Source organism: Pangasianodon hypophthalmus, chromosome 1 (genome assembly GCF_027358585.1).
Source record: "Pangasianodon hypophthalmus isolate fPanHyp1 chromosome 1, fPanHyp1.pri, whole genome shotgun sequence".
NCBI classification, from domain to species: domain Eukaryota; kingdom Metazoa; phylum Chordata; class Actinopteri; order Siluriformes; family Pangasiidae; genus Pangasianodon; species Pangasianodon hypophthalmus.
Window position 1 is genome coordinate 8,460,248 of NC_069710.1, and position 19,486 is coordinate 8,479,733.

The 19,486-nt window shown below is 37.5% G+C and overlaps 1 protein-coding gene across 1 annotated transcript; it reads right to left on the reverse strand.

Annotated features, from left to right (window-relative positions):
- Positions 1-15,675: 15,675 nt before the first annotated feature.
- Positions 15,676-18,641, reverse strand: lratd2b (LRAT domain containing 2b). Its single transcript, XM_026913336.3, has one exon. The coding sequence runs from the start codon at positions 18,175-18,177 to the stop codon at positions 17,377-17,379; it is 801 nt and encodes a 266-aa protein (XP_026769137.1). The 5' UTR covers positions 18,178-18,641; the 3' UTR covers positions 15,676-17,376.
- Positions 18,642-19,486: the final 845 nt, after the last annotated feature.

Below are 19,486 nucleotides of genomic sequence, written 5' to 3' on the forward strand. Positions count from 1 at the left end.
AAAATATTTACACATAACAATTGAGCTCAATGCAGGCACAAGGACATGTGCTAAAATAGAAACTGCATTGTGAGCTAGCTAACTATGGGTTTTGCAGTCATTTTGGATTTCACTCTTTAGCACTTACTATGACCACTCAGTTCTACTGACCAGGTTCCGTAAATTAAGTACACTGTTGGCCAAACACTGTCCTGATTTACTTTTTGGCAAAAAGGTAAGAGGTTTTGCTGATGACCTAGATTTCTTTCCTAAAACAATGTGACAAACCAAAAGAGAAACCTCCAACAGAATATCAGTGCTAACTTTTCTAACTGTGGCAACGTGATAGTTGTTATGGTTTGGACAGTACAGCATCATGAGAATGAATTTGCTATTACACAAGTTTATTAAAGAAAAAAATAAAGAGACATGGGTCAGTTTTGAGGATTTAAGAAAGTAGGGAAAGCTGTGTGTCCTGCTTAAAACAAACACACACACACACACACACACAGTGTCCTATAGGGTCAATCAAAGAGAGCAGGGCTAATGTGTGTCACATCGATGATCCTCAGCTAAGAAGAAGTCAGTAACAGGGTTCCGTACTCTGTCAGAGTCTGGCAGAACTGAGAGCTTGTAGATCAACTCTGAAGACCAATATCATAATTTCTCTTATCTTCTTTATTTTTGGGAATACTTTAAGCTTCAAATTGGTTAGTTTCCTATATTTTATGCAGCTGTTTTATGCTGCACCATGCACAAGCAAACACACACTAATACACGTAATTAATTTTCTATAACAGCAGCTCTGGCAGTAATGCTGGCTGCAGTTCAAACTATAGTTTATATACTTTTTATGTTTATGTTCTCATTGTAATACATTATTGTTTTTATAGTTTCCTTAAACCCTCTGTAACTAACATACTATGTAAACTCGTTTGTAAATTAATGAGTAACCTGACCCATTCGTTATTCACTTGGAGCATTATTTGGAGTGCAGTTTTACCTCAAGAGGCAGAGGCAGAGGTCCCTAATTTCTATACAACAATCCTCACAATTTATAGAGACAGTGAGATCCATTGCCCAGTAATAACCTGCTTAACTAGGAGTTTTGTGGTCCAGTAGTGTTGTAGGTAGGGTGGCTGGCTTATAACACTAGTGTTTAGGTTCAAGCCTCAGCCCAGGTGACTGTCTGTGTGGGGTTATTGTTTTTATTAATCATGTTAGCTGTACAGAAAGAGATGAAACAAACTGCATTTAGAAACTGTGTTCATGTAAATTAATCCACATGGAAGAAACAAGTTAACAAATTAAGTATAAGAGGTGAATTTATGTTGAAGTAAAATATTTCATTTGTGTAAACCAATGCACATTTGAATTAAGTAAATTCAGCTGACTTTTTTATGTAGCTTTTGTACTCCCTTTAGTCATTGTCATATCCACTGAAAAAACATTCACTGAATTTACTTGATTCAAATGTGTAAATCAGTTCCATGTAATTGAATTGATTTGCATTAACACAGTTTGTTTTTGTACAGCCAACATGATTTAATCATGTATATTCAAAGCCCTATAATAAAATTGAACTCCACGTAGTCAGCTGAGCTGAAAACTATGCAATAATAATGCTAACCACTACACAACCATACCCCACATAAGCTAAGACAGCCCTAATACATTCCCTTCTTTTCTGTGTAATTCTTCCAAACATAATTTTTATTGTAAATTGTTGATTTAACTTGGACTATCACCTACTATTTATAAATACTGTCTATCTGCATCTGTTTCTGCTGTCTAAGTCATTGATTCATCAGACTGTGAATCAATTGTTTGACTATCAACTCATGCAGCTTTTAGCCAGACTCAGGCTGGGCGGAGTCAACAAAGAATTACTTACAATTCGTTCATTAAATCTCTGATAACTAAGGCTATCAGGAAACACTCGCAAAACAGCCTTGTACATAATATTCAACCTTCATTAAGTTGTTCGTTATTCACTAAGATTAATCGTTATCAGGAAACCTACCCCTGTTTTGCAGATGTTCCACAAACGTAACTATAAAGGGATAAAATGTATGAGGTGTTATTCTTAATAAGTAAAAGAAAATTGTTAAACAAAACGTTTCAGGGGTGTTGTTATAGGAGAATATTCAAATTTGGGCCACATCACACCACCACATAGTTGAATATTTTTCAATAACAGCACTCCCCATTGTGTTTTATTCTTCTTTACTTATGTAATGTGTTCACAGTGCTCTTTTCACATGTAACTACAGGCAGTAGTTACATTAAAATGTAATTATTCCACCAGATGAGTGACAAATTATTTTCAAATTTAGCTGTCTTGACTAACTACTGCTAAACAAGAAAATGAGCTGACTGAAAACATTCACAAATACAGAAATCAGTTCTGGTTGCTAAATGTGTAATGTACCAACTAGTGCAAAATAAGAGTGCAAATCAGGTCACACTAAATAGATCACTTCTCACTTTGCTGAGAAGTGGCAGGTTTTACAGTTGGATGCCTAATATTAAATGCTTACTATAACTTGCAAAGTCTAGGCAAAAGCATGAAGCTGAACATAAAACACAAAACCCATACAGTATATCATGACAGCTGTGGGTATTATTTATTTAATATTTCTTCATACTTTGTCAACATGCAAGAAATTGTCTTTACAGCAATAGCACACTTTGCTAATTAGTTGTGATGAAACTAATTATAAATATATTTGGGATCAGCATTGCAAAAAGGAGTGCATATGTGTTATTTCCATATAGACTACATGTGCATATGTACTTGATATGCATCCTTCATGGCTCCTTACCAACTCAAGGCAGTGGCGGCTCTTTGGTTAAGGTGCTGTGTTACTGATCAGAAGGTTGTGAGATTAAATCCCAGCACTGCTACTGTTTTCACACTTGAGCAAGATCCGTAAACATGCCTTCATGACCCAGCTTCTTAACAAGTTGGGATATGCATAGAAAAAAGAATTTCACTGTACTTGTATATGTGATCATAAGGTCTATCTTCTTATGTTATAAAATCGGTTTAAATTGGTCACTAGTGTGAACTATCAGAACTGCAGACTGTGTCTCCTCGGTGGCAGAAGAGTAAATTGCTAGCGAGGGTTTTCACCCAGATGGCTGTGTAAAAAAACATCACACCCTGCTGATACTGTCAGATGAAATGTATTTTTATACCCAGGATGGCAGTTACCTGTTCTTGAAAAATAAGCTTGTTTATATTTATCTCACTCAGAATGTCTCAGTCAAATAAAATAATATGATGGGGCTTTTTTATAAGCTAATTTGATTTTAACTTGCAGGTTGACTGTCATCCTGATGATGAGGAGGTTGTCTGTGGTTTGTTATTAAGCATAATAAAGGCTTGACAGAAATGAAACATTTAGTATGAGGGAAACTGACACTGATCGCAATCCTGGAATGTACATAACATGTTCCTCTATCTAACGTTCCTGCTGACAAACGTTTTCATAAGATATACTGTGCCTACTTGGGAGTCTTGGGAGTTAATTTTCCTATGGACTGCTGTCTTGTCTCTTGTAGAATGTTATATATCTGACCCTTCTTTAGTATTAGAATTAATAAGAAATAAATGTGCTGCATTTAGATTTTTTTCCATGTTTGGTGCTTCCTTCATTTCATGAGAACTAATATCACTAGCATATGAATGGTGCGCTGTAATGGACTGCTGTCATATCCGGTTTGAATTCTCCCACCTTGCCTATTCTCTATTTAAAAGAAATGTAACATTTTATGTTCTGCTTGGCTTACATCAATTTATTACTGGTGAATCCCAGCCATGGATTAACCTTGTATGAGTATTAGTCTGGGGTATTTCTTGTGCATATACCACAGTAAACATTTATTAAACTGTTACATTTAGTAATTACAACCAGTGTCACTGACATTTATAATGTCTCCTTATGTACATGAGGAGAAAATGCTAAGCATGTAATACACACATCTAAATGAAGCATCAGAATTTGAGGGGAAAATGTGTAGATGTACTGCATTTCTATTTCACTGATCTCACTCAAAAGAGATCTCATATCCCATTCAGTAAACAGAACTGTTTACTGAATGGGATATGATATGTTATATAGGCATATATGGCATATATGTTATGGGATATGATATGTTATATAGGCATTTTGTGAGGATCCATGTATGCGTTTCCTTGAAATCCTTCACCATCGTATTTTACAGATCATTAGCACTTCAGCCTGATTTAGAGTTGGGGGGTGTGGCCTAAAATGTCTGTTCCTCTAAATACAGTAATGCTGAAAATGATTACAGGGACAAGACCCAAGACTCACACAAAACCCACTGGAAATGTAACAATTTATAGATTTTCTTTCATTTACTAGAAATGAATTAACAGCTATGACTACAAACCCTGTCTCCTTAGCCTAAACCTAAGCATTTATGGCTGTAAAGACAACTTTCATGTGAGTTGGCTTGTGAGAAAGTTGGTCTTGTAGTGGCTTCTCATAAAGTCTAATTCTTAATAGTCTGATGGAAGAGGCAGAATTTGATTACTGATCCTGAAACAGAGCACTGAATCTGCAAAATTGTTTTCTGTGTTAAAAGTTTCAGTCACTATGAGTACAGTATATACCTCATCTTCATTTTTAAACAAAGCATATTTATGGCAATTGCTTATTCTATATAATGCATTTTCTGTTCTGAATTTAATCTCAGCATTGATGCAAAAACCGTAGCAAAGTCCTTACCAGAGTTTGTCAGTGATTTTGTTCAGAGTCAAATAATCTTGATGTGTTGCAGTAGGAGTTCTGTCTGCCAAGGAAATCCTGGAAGCTACACCTCCCCTGATAACAATGTTTACAGGAACAGAATGTTATTCTGGAGGATGAGGGGTTTAGGATTAGCAGTGTCTTACAAAATTATGCACTAACATATCTATTATTAGCAGTAATACATTGCCATAGCTGATGTACTCACAACTCATAGTCTAGCAGTAGTAGTCATAGTGGTCATAGCAGTGTGTTTGACCACACTGCTTGGTGTAGGAAGAAGACTACTAGTAGCTTGGATTAATTTAAAAAGGAGTCTAGATATAAACCCACTAAACATAAACCTGTATGACCCAACATTACTTAGTCCTAGAACAGGTTAAATATTTCTGCAAAGTCATTCACTCCTTCTAAGCTACCAAACGTCCTCTGCATACCTTCATCATTGCCATAAGTGTTCCCCTGAGTACAAGAGGAAGGGTGGAGAATTTCCTTTGCTGTCTCTTGCTTGCTTTCTTTTTGCTTTTACTTTTACATATAACAAAATTGTTAAATAAAACACAACTATTTTAAACAGGAACAAGCAATCAAGATACTATATAAAATGAGAGTTACATAGCTATTATATAATTATACAGCTATTAAAATGTATAGAAGGTCCTGAGAGTTAAAGATTATTGAAAACTTATTAATACAAAGACATGATCACAGCAAAAAACATTGTATTATCTTCAGGAATTCGATCAATTTAATGACTGATAAATCATCAAGCCATTAAGTGATTAAATACCTACATATGAATAGTTGAGCACTGAATGTTTATTTCATTTGTCTTTCATTTATTCATTTATTCATTATCAGTAACTGCTTTATCCTGGTCAGGGTCATGGTGGATCTGGAGCCCATCCTGGGAATGCTTTACAGAAAATATTTTAATCTGTCTAACTACCTGTTTTATAAAATAATGTCAAACAATATAAGGTATATTTCAAACATCCAAGTCATTTATTAAAACAGTATTGGTGCTTTTAAATGTTTAAATTTAGCACTAAAGGCACTTCATATTTTAATTTAATCCAGTACAGTAAGGGACTTACTTTTGTTACATTGTGGCTTCATGTTGTTCCTTTCTGCCTCTGAACCACTGTACCACTGAGGGCCCGGGGTGCTTTTCTTTCACTAATGGCTTCTGACAGCAATGCCAGTGCATGGCAATGCTCTGCATTTAGCAGAAAAAGATTTTTTTTCCAAGATTGTTTTTCCATTCAAATTTAATTTCAACCCAGTCTTGTGAATTAACATCTTTTCAAAACCCAACAGCAAATACACATTGAAAAAACTTAAATACAGCTACATTATGGCAAATTCAGTAGACCTACAGTATAATTGTTATTCTTATCAGCCAATGATTCTTATCAGCTATTTTTTTTAATGCTAGCTTGCTAACTTGGATTGTCCTAAGAATTTTTTTTTGCAGAAACCAGATTGCTGGCTACAGGTTTACATTATACATTATATTTGTTCAATCACTATGTAAATACTAAACAGCAGACATCATATAGAGACTCTGGACTTTCGAGATCTTTCGAGTTGTACATACCAGATTTAACTTATCAGTTTATTATCAATCACTTTATCTCCTGGGTGTGCTAGAGTGCAAAGGCAAAAAATCCTACAGCTCACTATAACTGGGATTGAGAACCCCTGTTATACAGTGACACTGATAGATAAAATGCAAGAATAGACTCCAGTTAAGAGTCTCCTTAACCTCTACAAAAGTCTTTTCCGACTGGTCCACCAGCTGGTTGGGATCAGGGCATCTTCTCATGTGAATGATTGAGTTCTATAACCCAAAGGAGCCTCAGCTCCTTCATGGAGTCTGGCTTCAAAAATTCTTGCTGCCATCTACACCTACAAACTGTGTGATGTAAAATAACCTAAGCTAAATTAATCTAAGCTAGAGTTTGTAAATCCAGTAACTTATTTCACCAGTCAGCTTAGTTGTTGAATAATCTCAGTGATGTATTAAGATGCTATTACTATATATATATATGACTGTGGTACTAAACAGAATTGCTTTAATCTGTCATGGTGGTTCTGAGGGTCTCATGCTTTTTGGCCTGTATGGATGTTTATGTGCTCTTCAAGAGATTGGAGCCTTCAAGACAGACTGTAAACACAGCAAATTTCAATTTGGTTTAAAGGTGCAGCGAGCATCCTCTGGGCTTCCTTGTAACATCTGTCTGTCTGATAGCTATCAAGGATGGATGATATGATTTTTAGCATTGGGCAAAATGTAAGTTTATTTAATAATTTAAGGCCACTTCTCATTTTAATTTTATTTTTTAAACTGTTGTGAGATCTGAACCAGACAATACACAATGGAATCTGGGTTAAATGTTATTAATTTAATCCAAGTACACAGAGGAATATTGTTTGAAACCTAAATTCGCAAAACACCTTGGGTGCTCTGCATATTCAGTTTATCTCCCAACCTGGTTGCACTGTGATCAAACGTCATCCTGTTCTGGTTTTCAGTAACCCAATCTGCCTGTTGTAATGCATGGGTGTTTGTAGGATGATGGTTTATTTACTGCTTTTTACTGTCCTTGAGTCAGAGCTTTAAACCTAGCACAGAAAAAAAGGAAAATGATTTATATATAATAAGTGCTATTTTGGAATGCAAAGTATAATGATACATTGTATAATTGATTATAAGCAGTTATTTTCCACGAAAGACTATAAAGATTATCATTCAATGTAACATTCCGTGTCATGCCTAAATCTTGAATAGAATGATTTGAATTTCTGGACTCTTCAGGTCCGCACACAAAATTAGGTATTTAGTGTGTGAGAGTGCTTTAATTCTAAACAGGTGTCTGTCAAAGGATTACTCCTATTGTGTTTAAGAGAATCTGTGCACAGGTTCAGCAAATCCCTGAAGCAAATATAGGCTCTTGCTCATCTGAAGTGGAATTAGATATGGCAAAAAATCATCAAGACAATAAAGCTTTTTATTCCTCTTCTCATAATTAGCATAATGTTATTGAAAGGGATCCTTTTATTTCTTCCATGATTCATATTCACAATCGTTCCTTTGAACTTCATGGGTTGAGCAGCGGAATTACAATTGAAAGAGAAGGAAGGATGTTGATAGATATCAATTCACACTGCTGTATCAATTGTTCTCACTTCATACAGCATGAATTCAATTCTAATTTATTCTAATTTATTATTTTAGGTTAAAAGTGTATAGTTCATTGTTTTCTATGCCCAGGTGCTTAGAAATGATAGTGCTGGAACATTAAAATAAAACTTAGTCTCTAATTTCATGAAAACAGAAAAAGCCATTTTAACTCATTTTACTCTAACATGATATCACTTCTGTGATAGAAATGAGATCTACTGAAGTGTTTTAATGGCTCATTAATAGACTATAATTGGCTTCATAAAAAACTGTTATGACTATAACAAATCTGACTTTGATGGCCACGCATGTTTCTACTTTTCTCCCTCGATTATGTTGAATGCTGCATTTAGATCACATGGAGACCTTCCTGCCTAACTCTGTCCTCTCTGAGGTCTCTGTGTGGGACTCTACAGTGCAAACACTTAATGAAACTTAATGTTTCCACAGAAGTAAAGGGTGGTGAGCAAGCGAGTCTTGGTGCTTTTAACACAACAGGCAGTGGAAGATAACATTTTAAAGTGTGCAATAAAGACAATGTTGGATGTAGACGAATAAGAGGCTTGACCTTATTTCAAAACATCAGAGTGAATGTAATAGAAATAATAAAATAATAAAATTAATAGAAGTCAGCAGAGTATTAGCAGAGTATTTCCAGAGGTAATTTAATCTTCTAATTTAAATAATGGGATATTAATTGAAATAAATGTGAAGCTTGACAGCAGGTGTAACTAAATGCAGAGTCACATAAACGACAGGCAAGACATCAGGGCAGCTTGTACGTCATGGTAGAAGACTGGACCAGTGCTCAGTTGTGGTCCACCACTTTTTTGTGAGTGCTATTTCTTCAATTTTGTAGTTTGAGTAGTGGATACAAAACTCTGGGAGGAAGACAGGTTTTTAGGACTATGAATACACTAGAAGACTTGACTCTCAAAATACTGCAGATGATGTTAATAGTAGATGGTGTTGAACTTTTCTGAAGCCTTACCTTTGATCTGCACATAACAATTTTTTGCCTGGAATAACCAGCCCTTCAGATGTGCCCTGAGAATTAATGTGCATAGCTGCTGAGCTGTCGAAATGCACAAATGCATTTCTCGTCCTGACCTTAAAGAATTGCAGCAACAGAGATAGATTATAACTTCCTCAAGGGGCAGGGAATTAGCCTCAGCAGGCAATGAAGTGGACTACAAGAGATCGCTATAGAAACCACCTAAACCAATCATTGAGGCAGCATCTGTGAAGAGCTGCAAGTCCTTTGGGTTGATAAATCATCCTAATAAAAAATAATGCCATTCTGTTTCCATGAGGCAAGGGTCATCCAGAGAAATGGCATCAGGTGATGAAGGGACTGAAGAGGTAGGATGTAAATGGTGGGAAAATATGCTGCTGAGGTACAATGGCAAATGATAGAGAGATAAAAGATGAAATGGGGATTGATGGAGGAATAGAAGCAAGAAGAGTGATGGTGATGCCTTCCTGCTTGGTTTGATTAAAAAGCTACTCATGTAGTCAAAGACACAATGGATGCCAGAAATCATGAGGATTGTAAAAACAAATCATATTGGCTTTTGCCAGCCAGTTCCCCACCCTGTAAATATAGTGAGAGAAATAGCATGATCAGTGGTGCCATAGCAGCATAAAAATCAAGCTGCTAATGGAGAGAGCAGCAGAGCCATGAGTAGCATGGAGGTCAATAATGAAACACTTCTTGCTGGAGTATTTATATGGCTACACAAACAGGTGTAATATGGTGTGTGAAAAAGTAATGAATAAGGAAAAGTATTGACTATTGTAAAATCTAAGACCTTTGTGCCCAGAAGACATTTTGGGCCACATGCTACATATTTGGCCCTTATGTTAACACCATATCCAAATCCATTCACTTACACAAAAGCCTTTTGATTATGGTTATCATTCTCAAAATTCTAATCTCCAAACTAATCTTAAAATAAGACTTTGGATTTCTTTCTGAATGCCACAGTCATTAGCTGCATATTATGTAATCATCCATATTTGGTATCAGAAAAGGTATCAAATATAATGGGGTTAGTTTGTGCCTGTTCCAGTTTGTGATAGAGGCCTCAACATGAACAGTCTATATGCAAGTAAATGCGATGTGTCTGAGTTCTATGCAAATATTTCTCTCTAACTAGCTGAATAAAACTAGCTAACTAACATAAACTGTTTGGTTATTATTTATAATAGAGTCTAATAATTTGTAAGGATAACATTAATTATCCGAATAGCAGAACAAATTTAGTACCTAGGGGCCAGCTGAAAATGACAAGTAGGCAAATGTAAGTTGTATGCGGCCATATTAAAAGTTTTTTAATGCATTTGGATTCTGGGTGAAAAATGACTGTAAATTCTGGCTTAAAATTAAAAGCTGTAAATTCTGCTCTGAAACACAGTATAATCAATCTGACATGTGGCAGTGTTCTGGTAGACAGAATTGGATGAGGTCATCGCTGTCATTCAACGGTGTATGTGGACCAGATTAAGTGATATGAGCGGGTCATTATTGAGCCATTGCACATTATCTATTAGCGTAGTCATAAATAACTTTAACTTCAAATTTCTGAAGGCATAAAACTGATACTGTATTTAGTCACACTGTTACAGTTAAAATTGCATTTTAAAGTACATAAAAATGCACTTTATGAAGATTTTGTGAAGAAATTTCTAGCTATTGTGTACACCAGCATCTGAAACTTATCTGGCTTAATAAATGGGATTAGGTAAAACTGGGAAACACAAAATGAATAAATAAATGTTGGTAGCCCTGAGTGATGGTGAAGCAGATTAAGAAATTCAGAGGGAGTTTAACTTTAGTCACTAAAACATATTCAAATATATAAACATCCTGTATTTGTTAAAGTTCTGCTTTTGGGGGTCATCTGCTATTGCCCCATTCTATAATATCTCCTAATACAGTTTGAAAAAATGTATTATAATAAACTGGAAAATACCAGTAATTGCTGCTTTTCATAATACATAGACATAGACAAGAGATTGTCTACACAGACAATCATTAAACAATAGAACACAGGGCTATATACTGTAATGTAGGGTAGGGTGAACTCAGGTAACCTGGGGCTATTTCTGCAAGTTTTAATACTCCAATGTTTTCTGTTATCAATCCATTTTTTTTTCTAGCTTTTTGGATCCAATTTTTTAACTTTTGTGCCATAAGAAGTTTTTTTTCTGCCAACCTCTGGTAATCTGGTACACTCCTGTATTAGGTTTAAGAATTTCTTAATCCTCTTAATATACATTATATGGCCATATGTTTGTGGACAATTGACCATCACACCCCCATGTGCTTGCTGACCACCCCATTCCAGATTTAGTCCAGAATAATAACCTCCACTCTGGGAAGGCTTTCCACGAGATTTTGGAGCATGGCTGTGGGGTTTTGTCCATTCAGCATTGGTGAGGTCAGGCAATGATGTCAGGTGAGGAGGCCTGAGGTGAAGTCAGCTTTCATGTGCATCCCAAAGGTGTTCAGTGGAGTTGAGGTCAGGGCTCTCCAACCTTGGCAAACCATGTCTTCATAGACCTTGTTTTGTGTACAGGGGCACTGTAATGCTAGAACAGGTTTGGGCCCCCGCTTTTAACAATAGACATTGTCACAAAGCAGCTTCACAGAAATAAATACATTCAAATTAAATTAAGCCAAAATAAATTGTAAATATGTGAATTTATTCCATGAAACATTACCTCAAGCTCCCTCTCTCCATTAGAATGTTTCACAGTTTTATGCCATTATTTGAGAGTAGAAGCAGTGATGTTTAATGCTAGTATACTAGTATACTTTAAGTGCCAAGAAGGGTAGACCCCCTCCTTGCTCACCACATGTGCGCACACATACCCACACACACAGACACACACACAATATCCAGGTAAACAAGTGCTGTTCTCTGCAACCACCAGGACATCACAGCCACCTTTCCTCTAAACTTCTTCTGTTAAGACACAATTATCCATTTAAATCACAAATTTATGTCAAATCAGTCTAACTATATAACCTTACTCTATGGTGTAGTTCCAAAACAGTTACATATTGTTATTGATGTTATTGTCCTCTGGAGCCTAGTTCTGCTGGCACAAAATCATGATCAATCAGGTTTTAATCCTCACTGTTTCCAAAACAAGGACCCAACCCTTTGTCTTGGCCCATCATGTCCGGAGCTTAATCTAAGTTCACTATGTTAGCACAGGTGTGCTGTATTATGCCTGACCCTACACTCTGTCCCCAGCCTCCTAACAAGCTGGGACATGTGAAGAATTTTTCTTTACTGCACTTTTATGTGTGACAATAGAGGTCTTGTCTTCTTGACGAAAGTGGCTGTGGCTGTGGCTGTGAGGAAAGTGGCTTCTTGACGGCATGGCTGGCAGCTTTATTTCCCAGGGCGCCCTCATGTTTGTGTTACCTTCTGACTCTCCCTTTTAGTTATGCTGTCGTAGCTAGTCTTGCTGGAGTCCCTGCTTGCACTCTGTACATATTCTTTAACCATTAAGTGGCAATTAGTATACCTAACATCCTCTTTCTCTCTCTCTCTCCCTCTCTCTCTCTCTCATGCTACACATGCTACTCCTGAGATACCAGTGATCCTGAACCCTTCTGCTCTCCAGTCCTGCCTGATACAGCCCGATGTCCTACTGCTGGTTGGATTTCTCGTCAGTTGGAAACCACTCACTGTTGCTCAAAATAGCCCCACACAGACAGCCTAAAGTGACATGAGATTACTCTGGATGTTACCACTTAGAAACCATGAAGATGGCTTTGGACTTCAATTGATATGAACAGTTTTGCTACGATGGCTTAGGACTACAGTTGCTTTGATAGTTTTAGGACTGCAATTCCCATGAAAGGTTTTGCAATCAAGTCTCCATCAGTGAACAGTTGATAACTTCAGCAAAATAGACTTCATGTGTAAACTATAATGAACTTCATGTTTACAGTTACAGAAGGGATTTACTTATAATTGCACTATCCGGTGTCATCCAGATGAGGATGGGTTTCCTTTTAAGTCTGGTTCCTCTCAAGGTTTCTTCCTCAGGCTAAAAATGATAGCTAATGTAATGTAATAACATATGGAGAGGTAGTTAGCTAGTTTAGTGCATTAATACAGGCTAAGGAAAACAAACAAGTATAGAAATTCCCAGGGAGAGCTGCGACTGTTTAGGAGTGTTTATATCACGGCTTGGTGCTGTGCTTTATTTTACTCGGTTTTGTCAATGTTTTCACGTATGTACCTGCATGTTCCTGATTCTGAAGCATGCAAGCTTTTATAGGATTATTTGTATATAATATGTTATGTTTATTCTCAGGTACACATATATTTATGAAATTCTAAAGACATTAAATACACAATATGGCTAAAAGTTCCAGTGAAGTGAAATTGTAATGTTACAGACATATAGTGTATATAGGCCAAGTTTTTCTTCTCAAAACCTATTGCAGATACTATACTCATCATTAACTTTACTTTGCTCTTGTTTTAAAGGATTTCCTGTTTGCACCCTTTCCTGTGTGACTGTCACATAACAGGCATGATGTCAATGGATTTTGATTACAGTGTGTCACTACTAAAGTTTAGTAATGCCAATGCTGATTTGCTCTTAAAGCAAGTTAAGAAAAACTTAAAAGATTATATATATATATATTATATATATACCCTTGTCTCCCCTTTATAAAACAGATATAATCAATATGGGCAGCACAGTGGAGCAGAGGGTAGTGTCGCTGCCTCACAGCTATAAAGTCCTCAGTTTAATTTATGTGTGGAGTTGACAAATTAAAGCAGCTGAAACTGTGTTCTTCTGAATAGACTTATTTTTCAAACCATTACCCTTTATTGTCATCTGTATAATATGACTATGCTTCATACTGGCATGCTTCATATGGCATGCTAGAACCACCAGAAATCTTGATAGGCTGCTCTACGTAGCAGAAGGAAGGAGTCATCACTAGCTACTGAAGAAGTGGTTGATGCAACAAGAAAACACACTGCTTTACTGCAGAAACTACATAGTCAAGTACATATTGTATAGTCTAGGAATATTATAGCCTTTATCTTGGGAACACGGTCAATCTTTTTTAGAAATGTTTGCACATATTTTTAATCTGGACAGAGTTCTTTAACAACATTACAGATTCTGCCAGCTCTGTGAATCTTCAGTCTTGTATCATGAATATATGCAGGTTCCTCTGATATTACATTTACTTCCCTCCTTCCTTTCAGTTTAATGTTCCTTACTAGCAGTTCTTCACAGTAAGGTTTAAGAAACAGTGGAGAGTGAGAGTTTAGGTTGTGTAGAATCAGTATAAGTGTTATAATAGACCCATTTCCACTACAATTTTGGAAATTAATGGTGTGATAAATTAAGGGAAATGGAGAACACAGCGGTGATGTGACCTTCCAGGACGAGAATCTGATTCCTTGTACTGTCAGTACAACTCGATACAATGACCTTAAACATGACAGATGCATTCTATGTGATTGCCTGATATTTATATCTGTATGTGTTAAACAACTTAGAACATGGCACATCTGGTGGCAGACCACCCATTCTTTAGGTGAACAAAAAATATTGGAACAGTCAAAGTAATTTAAAGTAAATAACTTTGGAGGATTATGAAACTTTCACCCCTACCCTGTGGAGGTGGTTGGTAATGTCACTGACTTGTTTTGGGGTTTTTCTTCACAGCTCTCACAATGTTCCTGTAATCAACTGCTGTTGTTTTCCTTGGCCAACCTGTTCAATGTCTGGTTGTTAGTGCACCAGTGGTTTCTTTCTTTTTCAGGACATTCCAAATTGTGGTACTGGCTACAGATATAAATACCCAATGAAAATCTAATCGATTTTCCCTCTTTTCTCAGCTTCAAAATGGCTTGCTTTTCTCCCATAGACAGCTCTCTGGTCTTCATGTTGGTTTATCCTTTTCAACAACAAATGCAGTCTTCGCAGGTGAAACCCAGGGTGCAAACCAAGAGCAGACATTCAGAGCTATTAACTGTTTAAACAATCAATCTAACAGGGCACACCAGGGAAACAAGAAATGCCTGTCAGTCACATGTTTCAATATTTTTGATCACTTGAAAAATGGGTGTGTTCAAACAAAAGGTGCCAAAAGAATTGGCCTTGCCATTCCAATACTTTTGGAGAGGACTGTACATTTCCATTTTAACAAGCATTTCGAGCCACACCAGTTGTGTCAGAGGCACTTTAGAGCTGCATAAAACTCAAGCCTGGCATCATGTTGACCTTGTTTTACGCTTTGACTGAGTGTTGTGTAAACCCACAGAAAATCACACATTCTATATAGTGTTAACATTGGTTAAAATCAGTAAAGTCTATAATAATGTCATTGTGCAACCTGCAGGCTTTATAGAAGTGTTTGTTCAGTACTGCTATTCATGGATAACCAGAAAAAATCTCACGTCACATTTTTATTGCACATCTTACTGTCTCACGTCACATTTTTATTGCACATCTCCGAATGCACATCAAACCTTGAGGTGGATGGGCTACAACAGCAGAAGACCACATCAGGTTCCACTCCTGTCAGCCAAGAACAAACATCTGAGGCTATCATGGGCACAGGCTCACCGAAACCAGACAGCTGAAGACTGGAAAAAGACCAGGTGATTTTTTTTTTTCTAATCATCAACTTTCCAGTTTCAGTGTGCCCATAATAGCCTCAAATTCTTGTTCTTGGCTGACAGGAATCTGATGTGGTCTTCTGCTGTTGTAGCCCATCCACCTCAAGGTTGGATGTGTTGTGTATTCGGAAATTCTTTTCTGCTCACTATGGTAGTAAAGATTATTTGTGTTACTACAGACTTCCTGTCAACTCAAACCAGTCTGGGCATTCTCCTCTGATCTCTCATGATCAAAGTCACAGAGATCCCACTTTTTCCCCATTCCGATGTTTGATGTAAACACTAACTGAAGCTGTTGACCTGTATCCTGCATGATTTTTTTGCATTGGGCTTCTACCACATGATAAGCCGATTGGATAACTGCATGCGCTGCTGCCACATGATTGGCTGATTAGAAAAACTGTAGCTGTACAGGTGTTCCTGATAAACTGGACAATGAGTGTTTATGCATTAGCATGTTTGACTGTTCACTCAAATTAAATAATATTAATTTAAAAATTAAATAACTCAAAAAACAAGCAGGGATATCAGTGACAACTGAAATCTAATTACAATTTTAATATAATTTGTGTTCTGTCAGTAGAAAGTTAATGAACATAAAACTCTATGGCTCCAACAAATGGCCAAAATATTACTGTGCACATTCAAATAAAGAGTCTAATTTGAATAGCTGGCTTATCAAAAAAAAACAAAACTGATGTTTGATGAGTTGATTTTTAACAGTTAACAGCGTCCCGAGCTGCAAAATGTTTTAGAAGCCCTGCTTTAGAGAATGCTCACAATGCTACTCATCATATAAAAGGGTGGCTGCTTCATAACACTTCTTCCTGGTGTAACAAGACACATTTCAATTGTGCGTCAATCCAACAAATACCCATAATGACTGTGCATGGTTTAATGTTTAAAATTTCATGTGAATATTGTGTACATGATTCAGGTGAAGCTTGAAACTTCTAAGTATGTAATATATTTCTGTACCACTCACAAAACAGTTATTTAAAATATTATTTATTTCCATGGTAAAAAAAAAAAAAAAAAGGACATAGGTTATTGAAAAGCCATGGCAGAGGAAGTAACAGGGAGCTTACATGTAGTGTCTCTTCACCTGAAAGTACGGTTTGGTTTTGATTTCACAACAAACTAATCATAAAACAAAATACAATGCTGTTATTGTAATACACGTTATGCTGTGTTATATAAAGACGGTTAATGTGTAATCATGTATGGTACTTATACTCACTGATCTTGAGGAACTATAATTAATGCAGTAATGTAGTGAATGTAAACAAATGTTTTATTTATCCACTGAAATGTGCCATGCTGTGGCTGTGCTCACACAGATAAGACCAACACGTAAAACAAGCTGATAAATTTAGGACTCAGACATTGCCAGACCTCCCAGGAACCGTTAACTTTGGTGTACCATTTCAGGGCAGGGGAGAGAACATCACTGCCACCGTAAGTGAATAAAGTAGCTTTATCATTGTAAAAACAATATCGGATTTATAAAAGTTGCTCATATTGCTCCTGTTCTAACTTCTCTCTTACCTCTACTAAACAGCCAACCCGAACACATGCAGAATCCATTACCTTAACCATGAAAAACTTTTTATACAAGATGCCATGTGTGAAATCTACAGGACATTGCAATCATGAGACCATGAGACATGGTTTTAATTTTGGGATTAACTGTTCGCAGATGTTTTAAAGCTTGGTCATCTGTGTAAAGTTGTCTGTATAAAAGGTATTTTACTCATCAATCACAGCTGCAGTCGCTGTTGACCTCTTCACTAGAGTTTAGATGATTTGCCAATTCTCGGATCACAGCATCTCGCCCGATCTGATCATTCCTGCGCTTTTCCATGATCAAATCCTCCAGACTCTGAAACTCCAGGTCGTGGCTCCTCTTTTCAGAGAGCTGTAATTTCATCCTGTAAGGCTGCTTGCCGATGCGCAGCTCTCCACCCGTTTTAAATTCACGTTTACCAAACCTGCACCATGCAGCAAAGCACTCCGAGTTCCTCCAGCACACACTGCTGTCCTTCAGCCCGAGCTGATCGAGCGCGTTCTTCACCACTACATCCGGATTCAAGGCACGGAATTTGTACAAGTCGTTGACGATTCGGCCCCGTTTGCCCTGTCCGGCGTCGGAGAGGTGGTCCGCTGTAACCTCCCCCCTGTGCAAGTGCACCACCTGAAAGTCTCCTGTATAAACCGCCCAGTGGGGATACTGACCCGCCGCCACGAACTCGACCAAGTCGCCGGGTTTGCATCTGTTCAGCAAGTTCTCACACGACTGGAGCGATTCGGCTTCTGTGCCCTTCCTCTCGTAAACACACTCGTCGCGGTAATACACCGCGCACTCCATTTCGCGCAGGCTGTCGAACTCTTCTTCGTCGCCTCTCTCGGCAGTGTGCTCCTCTTCCTCGTCGTCGTCGTTGGAGAAAATGTACGAGACTCCGATCCGCGGACCGTCGTCATCCTCGTAGCCGTTCGGGTCGACTGTGGGAACTTCGTCGTAACTTAAATGGGTCAGTTTTTCCACCTGATTCCCCATCGCAGTCTGAAGATCACAACTCTTTTCAGCTTACCTGGCAGACGAGGCTTGGTGAAAGCAACACGTAAAGATTATCGAGCTGAGAAACTGTTCCCCAAACACATGTTGGTTAACACTTAAACTCGACTATTCCAAATTATTGCGAACAATGTGAAGGTTCATATGTTCCTGCTTCAAATCCTACTCATGGTGGTTGCTGCCTCTTTCCTGAACAGGTGTATTCTACCTGGTCACTTCCGGTTCTGCCTTAAGTCCACAAACTGCCGAAACAGCGTGCCACACAAACAATAAAGTACTCCACTGCTGATTCTGTAGACGTTCCAGAAAAGTTTCAGAGTAAAGGTGACTTTGTGTGAAACTTTAGCCGGCTTTTGTGGGAAACTGCCTGGTGGAAGTGAGCGCAGAGGCGAGCGGGCTGCAGCGCGCTGTGGCCGTTAGTGCGCCCTCCGCAGATTAAATATCCACTAACCACACAGCGCCGTCATTTAAAGACACAGTGCACTGTTTAATCACTCACACACACACACACACACACACAGCATGCACACACACTTCAACCATGCTGTAGCACTTACTTCTGTCGTTTAATCAAGTGGCCTATGCTTTTTACATGACCGGTTTATAAATCCTTTTTCATTTAATTTAAAGTACTTTTAACAGGATAATAAAAATGTGACACTCAGGCAGAGTATACAGTATATTAGTAATCCAACACACCTGTCAAAAAAAGGACACACTTTCCAGGTATTTTATTAATAAAATGACTGACTCTGTTACCCGGCTTAGGACAACCCCAGAATTATGCTATTAGAGTTTTTACTTTTGACCACTTCTGTACTCAGTTACGCAAATGATCGTGTTAAGTGGCAGTGAGAGGGTTCAGTGAGATGATCGCACCACCAGGTAGGTTGTCTGAGCACCACAGACTGATGGCCTTTGACCAGTTTCCCAACTGCACATTATCAGAATGCTTAATTGCCAAGTGCAATGTACTTTGCAACTATAAAAATGCCTCAAAAGAACAACTGTCTGGTTGTGGAATAGAATTACTGAAGGACAGAAACAAGCAAATTACTGTTTAAGTCACTTTGTATGTCCATTTGTACATATACTTTACACTTTAGTCACTTTACACTTTACTGTCACTCGTCACATTACTATAGTGCTGATAGTGCTGGTCTTGTTCTTTGCACTGTGACAAAACCTTCCCTTCAACTGATAAACCACACCTCATGCTTTCTTGCACCCACTTATTGAATTTTATTTTGTATTTTTCTATTTTATATATATATTTGTGTGACTTTTGTTT